We start from the raw sequence: 21,923 nt of genomic DNA, 5'->3' as shown, positions 1-21,923 counted from the left end.
CTACATCCCCATATGTAAGATCAGGGGTTCTTCATCTTTTTCACTTGGAGCCCAACTTTCCCTCTACATCCCCATATGTTAGATCAGGGGTTCTTCATCTTTTTCACTTGGGGCCCAACTTGCCCTCTACAGAGAGGTTGGGGGCCCACTCAAATATTAACATGGGATTAATAATCATACTCTTGATTTTAATCACATTTGATAATTATATCTAACCTACTTACAATTAAACAGGATACACCTTGTCAAATGATAGGAATTGCATTTGTTAGTCACAAAGATTATTATCATGGAAGAAGGGACTTAAAAACTGACAAAAAAATACATTTACATACCATCACGCAGTGCTAAAATAAATACATTCTTACTAAATTAACAAGAAATAATAATTAAAGACATGTTTTTCAAATAGCTTGTTAATAAAGATAAAGTACAAATGAAAATTAAGCTTCACCACTTAAGTTATAAAATTTGTGCTTAATAATAATAATAATAATGGATTAGATTTATATAGCGCTTTTCTAAACATTCAGAGAAGCCATCATTCATTCACACCTGGTGGTGGTAAGCTACATTCATAGCAACAGCTGCCCTGGTGTAGACTGACGGAAGCGAGGCTGCCAATTTGCGCCTACGGCCCCTCCGACCACCACCACCATTCATTCATTCATGATTCATTCATCAGTGTGAGCGGCACCGGGGGCAAGGGTGAAGTGTCCTGCCCAAGGACACAACGGTAGAGATTTGGATGCCAAGAGGCGGGGAGCAGACCTGCAACCCTCAGGTTTCTGGCACGGCCGCTCTACCCACTACGCCATGCCGCCCCACTTAAAAAACGTATCTGACTTTAGCTCCAGACATGTATAATATTGTCATTACTGCCACAAGTGGTAGAAAAGTGTATTGCAACGCAGCGCCGCTGCAAAGGCAGAGTCGTGTATAGAGAGAATATGGCATCAAATTTGGCATCCAAATGACGCCCTGTAGTCACATAAGGGGCTTTTGACCAATCATTTAGGAGATCCTCAGGTCATACTCTCTGTGATTGGTCAAAAGCCCCCCCAACGTGACTACAGGGCGCCATGTTTGCTACATAATTGAAAGCAAGTTGGCTACACTCTCTCTACACTGCAAAAAGTCAGTGTTCAAAACAAAGAAAAAAAAAAATTAGGAGTATTTGACTTGAACTAAGCAAAATGATCTGCAAATAGAAAAAGAAAATTTGGCTTGTCAAGACTTTCCAAAACAAGTAAAATTAGCTAACCTCAATGAACCCAGAAATAGCTTAAAATAAGTATATTCTCACTAATAACAAGTCCACTTTTCTTGATAGAAAAAAAAAAGAGTCCTTTTTGCTCAATATGTTGAAAAATATTCTTAAATGAAGTAAATGCTAGTGCCATTATCTTGACATAATGATATGTGCTCGGCATCATGATTTTTTTTTTCATGCTTTAAGTATGAAATTATTACTTTAAAAAAGTAGTTTTATACTTGTGAGTGTTGATGACACAGCTTTGCAACAGTTGATATTCTAGTTTCAAGCATGTTTTACTCAATATAGCTCATCAAATCTCAGCTACAAGCTGTAATATCTTACTGAGATCATTTAGGACCAAAACCCTTAAAACAAGTAAAAGACTCTTACATATAATCTGCTTAGTGAGAAGAATGATCTTATCAGACAGAAAATAAGCAAATATCACCCTTATTTGACATATTTCATCTTACTTAGATTTCAGTTTTTGCAGTGTCTACATGGCTCTGAAGAAGGGGCTAAGAAACGCTGCCTTAGATAACACCTCTCGTGCACTCAGCCCCTTGATGGCAGGTCAGATCCTGGAGAGGATGGCCACAGAGTTCAACCAGCTGCAGTTCCATGCCGTGCAGAGCAAAGGCATGCCGCTGCTGGACAAAGTCAGACCTGTAAGTAGTCAATCAGCGCTTCTGTTCATCCATTGGTGACATAACGAGATGACGGTTTGTGACTTGGACTCACATGAGTGTCCCCTCTCCAGCGTATCGCAGGTATCACCTCCATGCTGCAGCAGTCGCTGGAGGGTCTTCTCATCGAGGGTCTACAGACCTCCAACGTGGACATGGTGCGCCACTGCCTGAGGACTTACGCCACCATCGACAAGACCCGGGACGCCGAAGCGCTGGTGGGACAAGTGCTGGTGAAACCCTTCATGGATCAGGTAAATACATGAAAGGGAGGATCCGTCTCTTTAAAATAAACATTGGAGCAGAATAATAGTCTTCCCATCTCCTGCTGCTTGTAGGTGATTGTAGAAGAGGTGGTCAAGTCCACCCCGAATGGTCTCCAGCTGATGTTTTCAAGGCTGCTGGAGTTTGTGCCTCATCACTGCCGACTACTCAGAGCGGTGACAGGAGGAGCTGTGGCCAGGTATCTTTAACAATGGCTTCTCAAGGATATTTGGAAAAGAAAGAACAAACACAACAATACTTATTGTTATTGCTCTTGCAATAACAATGTTTTATATACAACCTTTATTTAACCAGATAAGAAGCCCATTGAGATAAAGATCTCTTTCACAGGGGTGACCTGGCCAAGAGGTCAACAGCGCATGTCACAGGGCAGTTTCAGAAAATTAATACGTTAAGACATACTGTACATTTTAAAATGCATGAAAGATAACTGTGAAACAATAAATATTTACACCTTTTAAAATCACAAGCACCGTGCAAACGTCTCCCGCTGTCTGTCCCTCTGGATAGAGAGGAAGGCTCCCAATGGAAGTAGTTCAGAGAGTTTCAGTTTCGTCTGCATGGCATTCCATGCCAGAGGGGCAGCAATGCCAAAAGCTCTTTTGCCAAATTCAGTCCGTACATGGGGAACAGTTAAAACATACAAATTGTTAAAGATTAATACATAAGAGTTGTTTTTTCTTTGTAACAAAGTACACAAGCATGGAGGCATTAAACCTAAAAGAGCCATATAAATGATAGTCAGCCAATGTGTGTATCTGCGTGCACTCAATGAAGATAAGTCTGATTTCATATACCTATATGCATGTAAGTGGAGTATCGTATGTGGTTTTTGATGTTTTAATGGGGCGGAATAAATGACTGCGCGCTACGTGCAGTTGTAGCCACCTTGCACTAGCAGTGTTCTACTATTTAGAATGCACAGACAAGAGAAGAAGGTGTGTTCTTGCCCAACACAAGGATTATGTGCAATATCCTCCCCTCCCAAAAAAGTGCTGTTTACCTTTTAGCTCAGAGGTAAAATCCCAGCTATGTTTATTTAAAGAAGTATGAGCATTGGGAGTCCTGCTGAAAACAGAACGCATACTGTACAACAGTGTTTTTCAACCACTGTGCCGCGGCACACGTGCCGTGGGATAGATAGATGATGTCATTTCACCTATTTTTTGCAAACAAGTAATTATAGTCTGCAAATAATGTGCCGTTGTTGAGTGTCGGTGCTGTCTACAGCGTAACAATGTTATACTCTTCAATATCAGTAGGTGGCTAATTGCTTTGTAGATGTCGGAACATGGTTTGTCGTGATCCCAATATGCAGATGACAGTGGGAGGCAGGGTGCAGGTAAAAAGGTATCTAATGCTAAAACCAAAAATAAACAAAAGGTGAGTGCCCCTAAGAAAAGGAATTGAAGCTTAGGGAGAAAAACTAAACCTGAACTGGCTACAAAGTAAACAAAAACAGAATGCTGGACGACAACAAAGACTTACTACGTGTTGAACAAAGATGGCGTCCACAAAGTACATCCGAACATGACATGACAATCAACAATGTCCCCACAAAGAAGGATAAAAACAACTGAAATATTCTTGATTGCTAAAACAAAGTAGATGCGGGGAAATATCGCTCAAAGGAAGACATGAAACTGCTACAGGAAAATACCAACAAAACAGGAAAAGTCACCAAATAGGAGCGCAAGACAAGAACTAAAACGCTACACACAGGAAAACAGCAACAAACTCAAAAAGAGCCACGGTGTGATGTGACAGGTGGTGACAGCACTTTGAGTCAAGAGCTATATTGATGCATGCTTGGTTATGCTTTAAAGCAGGTCTGGGCAATTATTTTGACTTGGGGGGCCACATTTAGAGAAAAAAATGTGTCTGGGGGCCGATATATTTATTTTTAGGAACACTAATACAAAACCTCACATGTCTTATTGAATGCTAAAAACGTTAAAAAACGGAATTGAATTGTACATTTTCTACTGAATGAGACACTCAGAATGTACATGAAAATAAAAAATGTGGGATTTACAATATTAACTATGAAGGATAAAACACTGAATATTTACAACATATGAACGTCACACCCCCTCTCCATCCACATATTTTACAATCAAGCGAAACGCAATGAAACAGTGAAATACGAAGGTGAAGGGTAAAAAAAAAAAACAACACCTTCGATCTAATACATCACTAAGCTTTAGAACTTTGCTGTAAAAATCTCCTTCCGCATCTGTCCCTGACACCCGCATTTTAGGCTGGCCGCTCTGGAAACTCTGTGGAAACACTGCTTGGTGCCTCGTCTGAGCTGCTGTGACTTAGATGACCATAGTAACTAATTAGATGACCATAGTAACTAATTAGATGACCATAGTAACTGGTATATCATGCAGATTCCAAGCATTGAAATACTTAGTATAGTTGAAGACTTATGGTCATTAGAAAACATGAGTGCACATCATAATGGCAGCTACACTTTCCATCTTAAACATCTAAAAACATTATTTGGGAATGTCCGGTCGCATGTGGCCCCCGGCCTTAATTTTCCCAGGTCTGGTTAAAAGTCATATCCAACAATTGCGACAACGACTTTTTACTGTCAACTGAGTTTCGTTTTTTAATGATTTCTGTTGGTGGTGTGCCTCCGCATTTTTTCCACGCAAAAAATGTGCCTTGGCTGAAAAAAGGTTGAAAAACACTGCTGTGACTCTGATTAAATGTTCATACAGTGTTTTTGTCATAGCTTTGATAAAAAATGCACCAAACCAAACCTTCCATGCTGGTGGTTTGAGCTGAAGTAAACGGCGCCCTCTGCTGGTTGCTGTCGAGTAGTGAAGTGCATTATTATGCCTCCATTGCTTCAAAGATCATCTATTGAGCAGCCCTTTGAGACACTCGTGATTTAGGGCTATATAAATAAACTTTGATTGATGACTGATTGATTGATATTTGCCACACTGCAAAAAGTCAGTGTTCAAAAACAAGAAAAAAAAATACAAAAATGAGGGGTATTTTATTTGAACTAAGGAAAATTATCTGCCAATAGAACAAAAAAATTTGGCTTGTCAAGACTTTCCAAAACAAGTAAAATGAGCTAACCTCAATGAACCCAAAAATACCTTAAAATAAGTATATTCTCACTAATAACAAGTGTATTACTATACGAGTACACTGCAAAAACTGAAATCGAAGTAAGATGAAATATCTCAAATAAGGGTGATACTTGCTTATTTTCTGTCTGATGAGATCATTCTTCTCACTATGCAGATTTTATGTTAGTGTTTTACTTGTTTTAAGGGTTTTGGTCCTAAATGATCTCAGTAAGATATTACAGCTGAGATTTGATGAGCTATATTGAGTAAAACATGCTTGAAACTAGAATATCAACTGTTGCAAAGCTGTGTCATCAACACTCACAAGTATAAAACTACTTTTTTAAAGTCATCATTTCTTATTTCAAGCATGAAAAAAAAAATCCTGACTTTGACACAATTGTGTCTCATAATTAAAACAGATGACAGCCAAATGGACTTTGCTGTTTTATTTTCAATGCAACAATAGAAAATACGTACTCATTTAGTAGTACAGTTGATCTTACTGAGATAATTTAGGACACTTAAAACAAGTAAAACACTCTAACATAAAATCTGCTTAGTGAGAAGAATGATCTTATCAGACAGAAAATAAGCAAATATCACCCTTATTTGAGATATTTCATCTTACTTAGATTTCACTTTTTGCAGTGCAGGAGTGTGCTGCTGTGTTGAAGGGCCGACTGCAAACATCGCTAATTGAATAATATTTCATTTGTCTGTGCTTAAAAGTCTGCTTTAATGTTTAGAACTGTGCTGTAAGACTCATCCTTTCCGTGTATTCCCTCTCTCATCAGCGACAAAGCCGACATCGTCCCCGGCTACGACTTCATGGTGAACTCTGTGTGGCCCGAGATGATCAAAGGCATGGAGGAAAGGTTGGCCTTTCTCTTCAACCCCGGAAACCCTGACCTTTTTTACCAGGTACGAGTTCACCTCAAGTGGTTTTGTTTGTGTGATGTAGTTTAGTTTTTTTACGGCGTCTGTTCTGTGTGCTTGCAGCGTTACAGCATGAGCACAGACTTTGTGCGCAGGTTCGAGCGCCAGTGCAGCTCTCAGGCCAGCGTGAGGAGGCTCAGAGCGCATCCGTCGTACGTCAGCTTTCACAACAAGTGGAACCTGCCCGTCTACTTTCAGCTACGGTGTGTGTGTGTGTGTGTTTGCCTCCCAAGTAAGATCAATGTGTGTACGGAACACTGCAAACATTGCTGACCACGTCCTCTGCGAACACAACAACATAAAGGTTGCACAACGCAAAGCCGCATCCATTTTGGGGAAAGTCCACCATTTCCAGTATGCAGAGTGTTGCCTCACGCCGCTGATAGCACATTGATTGTTTCTGCAGGTACAAGGAAGTAGCAGGCAGCTTGGAGAACGCCATCAGTGATGGACTCAAAGCAGCGCCAGGTTCGTCTTCCCTCTGACGTTTTGTGGCCTCAAGAACTGGCCAACATATGAAATAACAAGTGTGTGTAAGAAATCGAAACGCGCCCCCTTTGGCCAAAATTAATAAAAAAATAAATATGTATATAGAGACATACTGTAATAACTTAAAGTAAATAATGACGATAAAAAAATAATTACAAAGAAAATAATAATAATTTCTAAAAGCAGTCTTTTTCTCACTGTGTGTCGACTTTTTTCTTATAAAATTGGGAACAATTTCTCATATTTCTGTTTCTGTAATATTGCAATATTTTCTCGTAAAATTATTACTTTTTATGTAAAATTACCGTATTTTTCGGACTATAGGTCGCTCCGGAGTATAAGTCGCACCAGCCGAAAATGCATAATAAAGAAGGGAAAAAACATATATAAGTCGCACTGGAGTATAAGTCGCATTTTTTGGGGAAATGTATTTGATAAAAGCCAACAGCAAGAATAGACATTTGAAAGGCAATTTAAAATGTCTAAAGAATAGTGAACAACAGGCTGAATAAGTGTACGTTATATGAGGCATAAATAACCAACTGGTATGTTAACGTAACATATTATGGTAAGAGTCATTCAAATAACTATAACATATAGAACATGCTATACGTTTACCAAACAATCTGTCACTCCTAATCGCTAAATCCCATGAAATCTTATACGTCTAGTCTCTTACGTGAATGAGATCAATAATATTATTTGATATTTTACGCTAATGTGTTAATCATTTCACACATAAGTCGCTCCTGAGTATAAGTCGCACCCCCGGCCAAACTATGAAAAAAACGGCGACTTATAGTCCGAAAAATACGGTATAAAATTGGGAACAATTTCTCATATTCTTTCTGTTTCTGTAATATTGCAATATTTTCTCGTAAAATTATTACTTTTTATGTAAAGTTATTACTTTTTAATGCAAAATGGTGACATTTGTCATATAAAAGTCTGCCTTTTATCACCATATTGCCCATTTTTCTGTCATTCTTGTAAAATCGTGACATTTTTGGGGTAAAATTATGACTTTTGTCATAATTTCGCCAAGTAAAATTCTGGGATAGGTTGATTGGCAACACTATATGGTCCCTAGTGTGTGAATGTGAGTGTGAATGTTGTCTATCTGTGTTGGCCTTGTGATGAGGTGGTGACTTATCCAGGGAGTACCCCGCCTTCCGCCCGAATGCAGCTGAGATAGGCTCCAGCACCCCTCGCGACCCCAAAAGGGACAAGCAGTAGAAAATGGATGGATGGATAGATGGAAAATTCCAATTATTATTATAATTTTGCCAACATTTTTAAGTTTTCTTATAAAATTGTGACTTTTGTCGTGTAAAATTACGACTTTTTTTATAAAATTGCCAACATTTTAAGCTTTTCTTGTAAAATTGCGACCGTTATTGAGTAAAATTCCAACTTTTATCATAATATTGCGCAAATTTTCAGTTTTTCTTGTAAAATTGTGACTTGCGTTGAGTAAAATTACGACTTTTATTATAATACGGCTAAAATTTTAAAGTTTTTCTTATGAAATTGTGACCTTTTTCTTGTAAAATTCCAACAAATTTTTCACAACAAGCTTTTTTACATTTGATTATTATGTATATGTTATTATTGTTGTAAATACACATCTTTGTATATGTAGAAAGGGTGGTCCTAAAGAGGTAGGCATTATTCAGAGGTCTCAAGAAGGTAACAAATACAATAATGTGTGTGTGTGTGTGTTGATGTCCAGCTGGCAGCGTGTACCACCTGCAGGCGTCTGTGGTGCTGTGGTCCTGCATCGTCAGGTGCTGGTCTGACAAAGTCTACCTGCCGGCCCTCGCTCACCGCTTCTGGAAGCTCACACTGCAGCTCTACTCGCGATACGGAACCTTCCTGAATGAGGTGACAGACTCGATCGCTCGCCATCTTTTGATTTTTTCCGTATCCTGTGCGCGATAAAGACGATATTCGATAAAATGAAATACATTTGGCCGACGTTAGAGCTTTTGATACTATAGTTGAGCAAATTAAGTTAAACTAAGTTAGCGATCCTCGTTGTCATTGGAGGATGACTTGTCTGATTTATAATTGTGATCAAAAATGAAACATTCAATGATCTTGAAAATTTGAAGTATCAACATCGATACAACCTCTGTTGCTACTTGGTATCAAATCCTTACCCAAATTTTTGGTGTCACCCAAAACTAATGTCAAGTATCCAAACAACAGAAAAATAAACTATTATTACATTTCAACAGAAGTATAAATATAACCGTGTTACAACGGGAAGTAACCAGATATTAACAGTCAATTGTTAAGTAGATTAATACGTTTTGAGAAAGTAACACAGCAGGAAATTACGCAATATGTGAGCAGCCAAATTACAGGGCTTGAATTTAACCCGGGCAACAGCGGCAAAAGCCACGACCGCCCTCGTCATTCGCTGTAAGCCCTAAAAAATGGACCAACATTTGCGGCAAGAAAATGCCGTGACCGCCCTTGACTTTTTACCTGTTAATGGACGAGGGATGTAACTATAAACGGTATAATGATAATTTGCAATAAAATTCCCGACGGTTAGTAATACCGTCTAATTTTTTAATTTGCGAAAAAACGTAATTTATTAATGCATTTTAGGCAACAGGAAGTCAGGCGTATGCGCATTAGCGGTGTTTGACTTGATAATCATGGCGGACTAACTACACAGACTTTGCTTGGGAGATTTCCCCTCGGAGTAAACGGAGCCAAGCGCTTGGTTTAACCTATTTTCCTTCGCTTCCTGTCGTGCGTTTAAGAGACACTGCCCTGTTTAGATGGAGACAGGTGTGGACAATATTGTCCCCACACTAAAAGTATACAGCGAAGGAGAAAAATATTTGATGTTTTGCAGCAGGCTATTTGTTGTGAACATTGTCACAACTTGTTTATAAAGTCTTTACTTTGTTCACTCCTTTCTTTAACTGCAAACGGTATCAGTGTTCAAATAACATCAATACTAGCTCAAATGTTTTGTCATCTCACCCAACTGAACGCAGGCTGTGAAGATTGTGTATTCCATGTGAGAGGTGTCACTCCTCTTTATTTGTGTTGGCCAAACTGTTGTAGTGAACCAAGAGAAGAACAAAGCTTGTTTATTACACTTCATCTTCATTAGCCAAACTGCTTTGGGTTTTATTTTAATATCAAAAAGTAAACACAAGGTTTTTTTTTACATTACTTGTTTTTTCATGTCACTAAGGTATTACTTCAAAAACCATTCATGTGACACATCATTTTGTTAATGTGTTATTGTGTATAGTTAATTCCTATATGACATATTTCTGCTCAAACTCTTAATGGATCTGTATACTGTACATATATGTAGGGCTGGGCGATATGGCCTTTTATTAATATGTGGATATGTTTAGGCCATGTCACGATACACCATATATATGTGGATATGTTTAGTCCATGTCACGATACACCATATATATGTGGATATGTTTAGTCCATGTCACGATACACCATATATATGTGGATATGTTTAGTCCATGTCACGATACACCATATATATGTGGATATGTTTAGTCCATGTCACGATACACCATATATATGTGGATATGTTTAGTCCATGTCACGATACAGGATATATATGTGGATATTTTGCCTTAGCCTTGAATGAACACTTGATGCATATAATCACAGCAGTATGATGATTCTATGTGTCTACATGAAAACATTCTTCTTCATACTGCATTAATATATGCTACTTTTAAACTTCCATGCAGAGAGGGAAATCACCACAGAACGCCACTACAATACTTTAAAACCAATAAAGTGCACTTTACTTTACAAGATATTTCAATAAGTGTCAAATAAAAATGAGCTGCATAATAGGAAATCAAATAGTGTATGTCCTTCACTATGTGGTAGGTTCCTGCGGACGTTATCTCCTTCTGTTGTTGACTATTTGTTTCATACGGTGTTGATGTGGAAATGGTTGCTTGGGCATTTTGTGGGTGTGGCACTGAACGGAGATGTTGACATGCGGAGTTTCAAGCACTCCTCATTCTCTAGCGGGTGACTTTTCAAATGATGCTACACATTAGCAGTGCTGCTACTTTTTGTAGCAAAGCTTTTGCCGCATACTTGACATATTACGCTTGTCTGTTCGACATCTACCCGCTTGAAGCCAAACCACCGCCAGACGATGGACCCCCTGCTGTTTTTCTTGGGAATTAATTCTTCCTCCATTTGTTACCAGATTGGCACCTTCTCTCTCTCGTATTACCACTCGCACCACAGCTAATGTTACCCATGTCTCTACCTCTCTGCTCGGCGAGGGCGTATGACGTTGCACGCGCGACAGTATGTGACGTATGTAAGAAGGTGCGCTTGTTTTATGTCTCTGTGAGAAGGAGAGACTAGAAAGAGTGAGAAGAGCCTGTAGTGTAATGCCCGCAGCTAAAAGCAACTGTGTGAGAACGTATACTCCAATATCACCATATAGTCATTTTCTATATCGCACAGAGACAAACCCGCGATATATCCAGTATATTCCATATATCGCCCAGCCCTACATATATGTAATGTATGCATGCATGCTTTGGACCCCCTGCCTGGAAAGAAAATAATGTTTCCTAAAATATGAGCTCTCCTTTAAGGCAACACTTGCCTTGACCTTAAAAAGTTAAACATTTGAGGCCTGAAATGAGTCTTCTGTGCAAATAATTCTCTCATCCAAGTATTATATTGTCCAGTAAATGGTGGTGGCAGGAGTATGTATCGCCATGTAGACTTTTTAATGACCTTTTTAATGACGCTCCACTGGTCCTGGCAACAAAACAAAAGGTGCTGACGAAGACTCCGCCCCAAGAGGTGAGCAAGGAGCCCAGCAGGCCCCTCCCCAGCTCCGCCTCCTCCACCTCCAGCAGGACGTCCGTGGAGGAGACGGGCAGCGAGAGCGGAAGTCCCGCCTCCTTGTCCACCAAACAGCTGGTCCACATGGCGGCGGACGTGCAGAAACTACAAGAGCAGGTAAGTATTGTTCATGAACACATTGTTGATGATGTCATCAATAACTTCTGTCTCTTAGCTACCAGACGTGTCAGACATGCTCAGACAGCGCTTGGACGCCATCGGGTTCACAAACTTTGTCATCGTGGAAGGTAAGCATTATTTTCCCGTAGGAAATCATTTGATCTGTTCCAGAGTCAAACTGTTGTCGCTAGGAAACATTTGTTAGCCGTGCAGGCGATGGAAACAGAGAAGAAACAGGAAGTGATGCCGTCACCTGGTGGTGTTTTTCAGCCATTGCTGTCATTAGTCACCCACTTCTATGGTTATCGTCACAGTCATGGTAGCCTTTTGTGGAGATGCTCACATTATATATATATATATATATGTATGTGTATATATATGTATATATGTATGTAAATGTGTATATATGTGTGTATATATGTATGTGTATATATATGTATGTATGTATGTATATATGCATATATATGTATGTAAATGTGTATATATGTGTGTATATATGTATGTGTATATGTGTGTGTATGTGTATATATGTGTGTATATATGTATGTATGTGTATATAAATGTGTATGTACACTACCGTTCAAAAGTTTGGGGTCACATTGAAATGTCCTTATTTTTGAAGGAAAAGCACTGTACTTTTCAATGAAGATAACTTTAAACTAGTCTTAACTTTAAAGAAATACACTCTATACATTGCTAATGTGGTAAATGACTATTCTAGCTGCAAATGTCTGCTTTTTGGTGCAATATCTACATAGGTGTATAGAGGCCCATTTCCAGCAACTATCACTCCAGTGTTTTAATGGCACAATGTGTTTGCTCATTGGCTCAGAAGGCTAATTGATGATTAGAAAACCCTTGTGCAATCATGTTCACACATCTGAAAACAGTTTAGCTCGTTACAGAAGCTACAAAACTGACCTTTCTTTGAGCAGATTGAGTTTCTGGAGCATCACATTTGTGGGGTCAATTAAACGCTCAAAATGGCCAGAAAAAGAGAACTTTTATCTGAAACTCGACAGTCTATTTTTGTTCTTAGAAATGAAGGCTATTCCACAAAATTGTTTGGGTGACCCCAAACTTTTGAACGGTAGTGTATATGTGTATATATATATATGTATGTATATGTGTATATATGTATGTGTATATGTATGTATATGTGTATATATGTATGTATGTGTATGTGTATATATGTGTGTATATGTATGTACTGTATATGTATGTGTATATATATATAAATGTATATATATATATGTATATGTGTGTGTATATGTATATATGTGTGTGTATATATGTATGTGTATATGTATGTATATGTGTATATATATATATATGTATGTATGTGTATATATGTGTGTATATATGTATATATGTATGTATGTGTATTAGGGCTGCAACTAACGATTAATTTGATAATCGATTAATCTGTCGATTATTACTTCGATTAATAATCGGATAAAAGAGACAAACTACATTTCTATCCTTTCCAGTATTTTATTGAAAAAAACAGCATACTGGCACCATGTTGTGGACATTGGGGGTGCAGCATACACCAATAATAACACAGAAATGTAACTCATCAGATCAGAACTGAATCTTGTACACGTTTCTGTTGTGAATAATAAAGGATTCATTTTAGGCTGCCTCTGAATATTAGCATGAAATTTTCCAGCACCTTCATAACGTTTAGTTATACTAAAGCGTCACTCAAATCGAAATATATTTATATAGCTTTATCGGCCCGGCTACATTGATCCATTATGAAACCAACCTGAGATATTTCTGTCCGTTACGTTTATTTCCAAATTGGTAACCGTGTGTTTTCTCTCTCAAAACGGAGTCAAATGTGCCGGAGACACATTATCAGCACCGCGTTGCAACAAAGGCATAACTTTAACGTTACTCACAAAAAAGCTGAACTCATGAATGCTTGTTGCCACTATGGACTTAAAAAGTTACGTACTGTGAGTTCTTCCCTTCATCCAATCTCCAACATGTTTCTTCTTCAGGTGCTCCTGAAGCAATGTTGTACTTCCGTGCCATTTTGCAGGAAACGCTCTTCTTTGAAGTCTTTAAAGTGAAGTGTTCCCACACTTTTGACGACTTAGGTCGTACACTTTTCTCCATTGAAGCAATAACCTCAAGATGTTTCTCCGCTAAACTATCGCTAGTGTTTTCCTGCGCCATTTTTCGAATTTTTCCAGCAAAGGAGACGCCGTCGTCACGTGAGCTGCACACGACACATCATTGGCTAGCTTACGCCACCTCATGAGACGTAGCCTCAGCGCCGCCCTGGCGCTGTCTTGTACTGTTTTTGTACTTATTTTGATTATTGTTTCTCAGCTGTTTGTAAATGTTGCAGTTTATAAATAAAGGTTTATAAAACAAAAAAAAAACAACAACAACAAAATAACCAAAATGCATGCGCATAGCATAGTTCCAACGAATCGATGACTAAATTAATCGCCAACTATTTTGGTAATCGATTTTAATCGATTTAATCGATTAGTTGTTGCAGCCCTAATGTGTATGTGTATATGTATATATGTGTGTATATATGTATATGTATATATATATATATATATATATATATATATATATATATATATATATATATACACATGTGTATGTATATGTATGTTTGTATGTATATATATATATATATATGTATGTATGTTTGTATGTGTGTATATGTATATATATGCATATGTATGGATATATGCATGTGTGTGGATATAAACATATATGTAGATACATATCTTCTTTTTGATCTTTTTTACTATTTATATTACTAAATTATTGTGTATGCACCGTAGGGGATCTGCTCCAATTTTGTTGTTCTTTGAACCTGTTCACTTTAATGATGACAATAAAACTCTATTCTATTCTAAATAATATAATTGTAAATAGAGATTTTTGTATGCTAGTTTTGCTGTTGACAAGTTGTGCGACTGAAACCAGAGTGTGTTGTTGTTGTTGTCCACTAGAGGCGCTAGCGGACTCCAAGGCGTGTTTGGTCAGCAGCATCCCCGCCCTCAGCGCGCGTATGACGCAACACCTCAGCGAACGCAGCTGCCGCTTCCTCAAGAGCGCGTCGGAGGTGCCTCGGCTCTACCGCAGGACCAACAAGGTCAGTGGGCGTCACCTTTGCAACATTTGGACCACAACCTGGGACTCTGGGGGTCAGCGCGCGCCCTCTGTGGACAGGAGGCGCCCGTGCGATCGTCAGCGTACATGGACAACGCCTTGCGGCCGCTGCATCAGCTGCTGTCCGACTGCACGGGCCTGGTCGCCACGGAGACGGCACGGGAGTGGCTGAGGGTGACGCTTTCAGAATGCACACAAAGGTAAACAAAGTGTTTGTAATAATAACAATCATTGATCATCACTAATGAAATAGTTAAGTTCAAGTTAAAGTACACACACACACTAGGTGTGGCGAAATTATTCTCTGCATTTGACCCATCACCCTTGTTCACCCCCTGGGAGGTGAGGGGAGCAGTGAGCAGCAGCGGTGTCTGTGCCCGGGAATCATTTTTGGTGATTTAACCCCCAATTCCAACCCTTGATGCTGAGTGCCAAGCAGGGAGGTAATGGCTCCCATTTTTATAGTCTTTGGTATGACTCGGCCGGGGTTTGAACTCACAACCTACCCATCAATACACAATTAACAGGAAATAAATGAATACAAAAATAAATGGGCTTTTTTTTTTTGAGCCACAAGGTGAAGATCTTTTTAAAATGAAATCAATTGATTTTTGCTGAATAAAGTTGAACAACAAATACATTATAACAAAATAGATCATTTTTTTATTAGTAATGTTTAAGAGATAAAATAAGTTGCCTTTTATGTTTTTAGTTAAGACGGTTTACAGTATTTTTTTATTTATTTAAAAAATACAAATAAATACGATTGGTTTTTTTAAAGTTGTTTTCACCTTTTTAAAATGAAATCAATTGATTTTTGTTGAATAAAGTTGAACAATAAATACATAATTTTTTATTAGTTACGTTTAAGAGATAAAAATGACTAAACTTGTGTTTTAGTTAAGAGGGTTTAGATTTTTTTATTTTTTTATTAAAAAGACAAATAAATGTGATTGTTTTTGTTATTATTATGTTGAGAACTAAATAGTATTTATAGATTAAATCTTAAAAAGAAAATAAGGTGTAGGAATACATATGTTTTGTTTAATAAGGTCTAGGAATTAGCAAGTAAAAATAAGATGGATAAAACATGTATTTTTTTGTCTAGAAATGAATACAATGAAATATAATTTGATTAATCAAAAGGCCTAAAATACATCAAGACGCACATTTAAAAATGACTACAAATATTTTTCTCAATGATACACAAAAGGAAGATAAATATTTGATTTTAAATGTTGCATTAATCAAATCAGGCTGTGATGTCATCGTTAGCGTTTAGCCTGCGATCTGATAATAATAATAATAATAATAGATTTTATTTGTAAAAGCACTTTACATTGAGCAAACAACCTCAAAGTGCTACAGTGTATTAAAAACATAAAAAGATCATGAAAATAAATAAAAACTAGAACAGCCTAATAGCTAGAACTAGCACGCATATATCTATAAAAAGGCTTTTTTAAAAAGAAGGGTTTTTAAGCCTTTTTTAAAAGCATCCACAGTCTGTGGTGCCCTCAGGTGGTCAGGGAGAGCGTTCCACAGACTGGGAGCGGCGGAGCTGAAATTTTTATGATATGCTGTGATGTCTTCCTATTATATCTAATCCTCTATTCAGTGACTAGATGTAGCATGTGTTTTCTCCCAGGTACTACGAGACCATCTCTGAGGTTCTGAGCTCGGTGAGAAAGATGGAGGAGAGCCTGAAGCGGCTGAAACAAGCCAGGAAAGGAGCCAGCGCCTCCGCCAGCGCCGCCGCGTCCAACGGCGGGCCCACGGACGACAGCAAGATCCGACTGCAGCTGGCTCTGGACGTGGAGTACCTGGGGGAGCAGGTGGGCGGCGCCGGACGGGACAAAGTCACTCCTGCAAATGCTGACGCCTGCGTTTTCTCTCAGATCCTCCAGATGGGTCTGGAGCCAGCAGACATCTCCATGTTCTCCAGCCTGATGGAGCTGGTGAAGGAAGCCAGAGACCAGTAGACCTGGTCTGGATGCTCAGGTGACTTGACGGGATGTGGAACGTTTTTCACTCCCTGACTGCACTGTGAAGAAAGAATGTGATACAGACTTTTGTCCATATTTAATCTGCATATCGCTAGTAAGTTGGGAGGAAAATAAATGCTGTCATTGTACACTTTCAATCTTCTAGAAGGAGTTTCAATGTAAACCTCTGCTAATATTTAGTGGGATAAATTGAATGGCTGTATTTTTTTTTTTACACATTTATTTATAACGTATTAAGCTAAATACTATCAGTATAAATAAAGTATTAATTTGGTCGAATAAAGAAAACCATAATGAAGTTATTTAATGATAACATATATTTTATAATAAATTATGTAATATACATGTATATACTTTATTTGTATAGCACATTTAAACAACAGAAATGTTTCCAAAGTGCTGCACAACAATATTAAAAACAATATTCAAATATTATCCTTAGCTCCACCAATGACTGAATAAAAACAAAAAATAAAAACAATATAAAAATAAATATGATTAAAAACGATTTTAAAGGGTAAAACCAATTTTTATTATATATGTGTATATATATACGTATATATATATATGTATATATATAATATATAATAAAACATATATTATACATTTTATATATTTTAATTTTATCTATACATATTATTGCACAATATTTAGTATTTATTACAAATGTTTGTTTTTGTTTACGTTTCAATTCGTTACTTTACGTCAAAACAATGTCATTTTCCCCATTGAGGCATAAATAAAAGTCTATCCTTTTATAAATAACATTTTGATTGACCGATTGAATAAAAATATTGTATAATATCAATTGTATAAAAACTATTACCGTATTTTCCGGACCATATGGTGCACTATAAGGCACACTGCTGATGAATGGTCTATTTTTGAGCTTTTTTCATATATAAGGCGCACCGAATTACAAGGCGCATTAAAGGAGTCATATTATTATTATTATTTCCTAAATGAGGAGAGGGAAGTCTGGGTTTCCCTGCTTAGGCTGCTGCCCCCGCGACCCGACCTCGGATAAGCGGAAGAAGATGGATGGATGGATGGATTTAAAAAAAAAATGTTTTTAATTAATTAATTTTTTTTTTTTAATTTAAATTTATTTATTTTTTTGTCCTGTCCAGCTTCTCAGACAAATCATATAGTTGATGTAGATGCCCATATCGGCTGTTCACATTTACTTTACAAAAGAGAAGTGTAGGATACTCTCTTGGATGGATGGATTTTAGGGTTAGAGGTTAGGGTTAGGGTTAGGGTTAGACATGCACCTGGGGATAGGTTGATTGACAACACTAAATTGGCCCTAGTGTGTGAACGTGAGTGTGAATGTTGTCTGTCTATCTGTGTTGGGCCTTTTTTTTATTTATTTGTAATTTTTTAATTTAATTTTTTAAAGACTCGGCCGTGTTTGAATGCTGATTTATTTATGTGTAATTGTTACTAATTGGACCAAGATGGAGTAGATTGATGATTTATTTATGTGTAATTGTTACTAATTGGACCAAGCTGGAGTAGATTGATGATTTATTTATGTGTAATTGTTACTAATTGGATTTATTTATGTGTAATTGTTACTAATTGGACCAAGCTGGAGTGGATTGATGATTTATTTATGTGTAATTGTTACTAATTGGACCAAGATGGAGTGGATTGATGATTTATTTATGTGTAATTGTTACTAATTGGATTTATTTATGTGTAATTGTTACTAATTGGACCAAGATGGAGTGGATTGATGATTTATTTATGTGTAATTGTTACTAATTGGACCAAGCTGGAGTAGATTGATGATTTATTTATGTGTAATTGTCACTAATTGGACCAAGCTGGAGTGGATTGATGATTTATTTATGTGTAATTGTTACTAATTGGACCAAGATGGAGTAGATTGATGATTTATTTATGTGTAATTGTTACTAATTGGATTTATTTATGTGTAATTGTTACTAATTGGACCAAGCTGGAGTGGATTGATGATTTATTTATGTGTAATTGTTACTAATTGGACCAAGATGGAGTGGATTGATGATTTATTTATGTGTAATTGTTACTAATTGGATTTATTTATGTGTAATTGTTACTAATTGGACCAAGATGGAGTGGATTGATGATTTATTTATGTGTAATTGTTACTAATTGGACCAAGCTGGAGTGGATTGATGATTTATTTATGTGTAATTGTTACTAATTGGATTTATTTATGTGTAATTGTTACTAATTGGACCAAGCTGGAGTGGATTGATGATTTATTTATGTATAATTGTTACTAATTGGACCAAGCTGGAGTGGATTGATGATTTATTTATGTGTAATTGTTACTAATTGGATTTATTTATGTGTAATTGTTACTAATTGGACCAAGCTGGAGTGGATTGATGATTTATTTATGTGTAATTGTTACTAATTGGATTTATTTGTGTGTAATTGTTACTAATTGGACCAAGATGGAGTGGATTGATGATTTATTTATGTGTAATTGTTACTAATTGGACCAAGCTGGAGTGGATTGATGATTTATTTATGTGTAATTGTTACTAATTGGACCAAGATGGAGTGGATTGATGATTTATTTATGTGTAATTGTTACTAATTGGATATATTTATGTGTAATTGTTACTAATTGGACCAAGATGGAGTGGATTGATGATTTATTTATGTGTAATTGTTACTAATTGGACCAAGATGGAGTATATTGATGATTTATTTATGTGTAATTGTTACTAATTGGACCAAGCTGGAGTAGATTGATGATTTATTTATGTGTAATTGTCACTAATTGGATTTATTTATGTGTAATTGTTACTAATTGGACAAAGCTGGAGTGGATTGATGATTTATTTATGTGTAATTGTTACTAATTGGACCAAGATGGAGTAGATTGATGATTTATTTATGTGTAATTGTTACTAATTGGATTTATTTATGTGTAATTGTTACTAATTGGACCAAGCTGGAGTGGATTGATGATTTATTTATGTGTAATTGTTACTAATTGGACCAAGATGGAGTGGATTGATGATTTATTTATGTGTAATTGTTACTAATTGGATTTATTTATGTGTACTTGTTACTAATTGGACCAAGCTGGAGTGGATTGATGATTTATTTATGTGTAATTGTTACTAATTGGACCAAGCTGGAGTGGATTGATGATTTATTTATGTGTAATTGTTACTAATTGGATTTATTTATGTGTAATTGTTACTAATTGGACCAAGCTGGAGTGGATTGATGATTTATTTATGTGTAATTGTTACTAATTGGACCAAGCTGGAGTGGATTGATGATTTATTTATGTGTAATTGTTACTAATTGGATTTATTTATGTGTAGTTGTTACTAATTGGACCAAGCTGGAGTGGATTGATGATTTATTTATGTGTAATTGTTACTAATTGGATTTATTTATGTGTAATTGTTACTAATTGGACCAAGCTGGAGTGGATTGATGATTTATTTATGTGTAATTGTTACTAATTGGACCAAGCTGGAGTAGATTGATGATTTATTTATGTGTAATTGTTACTAATTGGATTTATTTATGTGTAATTGTTACTAATTGGACCAAGCTGGAGTGGATTGATGATTTATTTATGTGTAATTGTTACTAATTGGACCAAGATGGAGTGGATTGATGATTTATTTATGTGTAATTGTTACTAATTGGATTTATTTTTGTGTAATTGTTACTAATTGGGCCAAGCTGGAGTGGATTGATGATTTATTTATGTGTAATTGTTACTAATTGGATTTATTTTTGTGTAATTGTTACTAATTGGGCCAAGCTGGAGTGGATTGATGATTTATTTATGTGTAATTGTTACTAATTGGATTTATTTATGTGTAATTGTTACTAATTGGACCAAGCTGGAGTGGATTGATTATTTATTTATGTGTAATTGTTACTAATTGGACCAAGATGGAGTGGATTGATGATTTATTTATGTGTAATTGTTACTAATTGGATTTATTTTTGTGTAATTGTTACTAATTGGGCCAAGCTGGAGTGGATTGATGATTTATTTATGTGTAATTGTTACTAATTGGATTTATTTATGTGTAATTGTTACTAATTGGACCAAGATGGAGTGGATTGATGATTTATTTATGTGCAATTGTTACTAATTGGATTTATTTGTGTGTAATTGTTACTAATTGGACCAAGATGGAGTGGATTGATGATTTATTTATGTGTAATTGTTACTAATTGGACCAAGCTGGAGTGGATTGATGATTTATTTATGTGTAATTGTTACTAATTGGACCAAGCTGGAGTGGATTGATGATTTATTTATGTGTAATTGTTACTAATTGGACCAAGATGGAGTGGATTGATGATTTATTTATGTGTAATTGTTACTAATTGGATTTATTTTTGTGTAATTGTTACTAATTGGGCCAAGCTGGAGTGGATTGATGATTTATTTATGTGTAATTGTTACTAATTGGATTTATTTATGTGTAATTGTTACTAATTGGACCAAGATGGAGTGGATTGATGATTTATTTATGTGCAATTGTTACTAATTGGACCAAGCTGGAGTGGATTGATGATTTATTTATGTGTAATTGTTACTAATTGGATTTATTTGTGTGTAATTGTTACTAATTGGACCAAGATGGAGTGGATTGATGATTTATTTATGTGTAATTGTTACTAATTGGACCAAGCTGGAGTGGATTGATGATTTATTTATGTGTAATTGTTACTAATTGGATTTATTTATGTGTAATTGTTACTAATTGGACCAAGCTGGAGTGGATTGATGATTTATTTATGTGTAATTGTTACTAATTGGACCAAGATGGAGTGGATTGATGATTTATTTATGTGTAATTGTTACTAATTGGATTTATTTTTGTGTAATTGTTACTAATTGGGCCAAGCTGGAGTGGATTGATGATTTATTTATGTGTAATTGTTACTAATTGGATTTATTTATGTGTAATTGTTACTAATTGGACCAAGATGGAGTGGATTGATGATTTATTTATGTGCAATTGTTACTAAT

At 36.4% G+C, this 21,923-nt stretch overlaps 1 protein-coding gene across 3 annotated transcripts in view; it reads left to right on the top strand.

Annotated features, from left to right (window-relative positions):
- Positions 1-17,235, top strand: part of cog2 (component of oligomeric golgi complex 2) — a 68,607-nt gene extending 51,372 nt beyond the window's left edge. For 2 of the 3 annotated variants that reach the window (XM_062059282.1, XM_062059281.1), the window contains 13 exons: positions 1,818-1,926; positions 2,019-2,198; positions 2,283-2,407; positions 6,122-6,248; positions 6,327-6,466; positions 6,670-6,731; positions 8,485-8,636; positions 11,565-11,750; positions 11,809-11,881; positions 14,741-14,883; positions 14,961-15,100; positions 16,549-16,735; positions 16,799-17,235. In XM_062059282.1, coding sequence (XP_061915266.1) covers positions 1,818-1,926; positions 2,019-2,198; positions 2,283-2,407; positions 6,122-6,248; positions 6,327-6,466; positions 6,670-6,731; positions 8,485-8,636; positions 11,565-11,750; positions 11,809-11,881; positions 14,741-14,883; positions 14,961-15,100; positions 16,549-16,735; positions 16,799-16,882 — 1,708 coding nt within the window. In that variant the 3' untranslated portion in view covers positions 16,883-17,235. The remainder of the gene's footprint in view (positions 1-1,817; positions 1,927-2,018; positions 2,199-2,282; positions 2,408-6,121; positions 6,249-6,326; positions 6,467-6,669; positions 6,732-8,484; positions 8,637-11,564; positions 11,751-11,808; positions 11,882-14,740; positions 14,884-14,960; positions 15,101-16,548; positions 16,736-16,798) is intronic. The other variant, XM_062059280.1, reaches the window with a different exon arrangement.
- Positions 17,236-21,923: the final 4,688 nt, after the last annotated feature.

The sequence above is a fragment of the Entelurus aequoreus genome, linkage group LG09 (genome assembly GCF_033978785.1).
Source record: "Entelurus aequoreus isolate RoL-2023_Sb linkage group LG09, RoL_Eaeq_v1.1, whole genome shotgun sequence".
In the NCBI taxonomy this organism is placed as follows: Eukaryota; Metazoa; Chordata; class Actinopteri; order Syngnathiformes; family Syngnathidae; genus Entelurus; species Entelurus aequoreus.
This window is presented reverse-complemented; position numbering and strand designations above follow the sequence as displayed.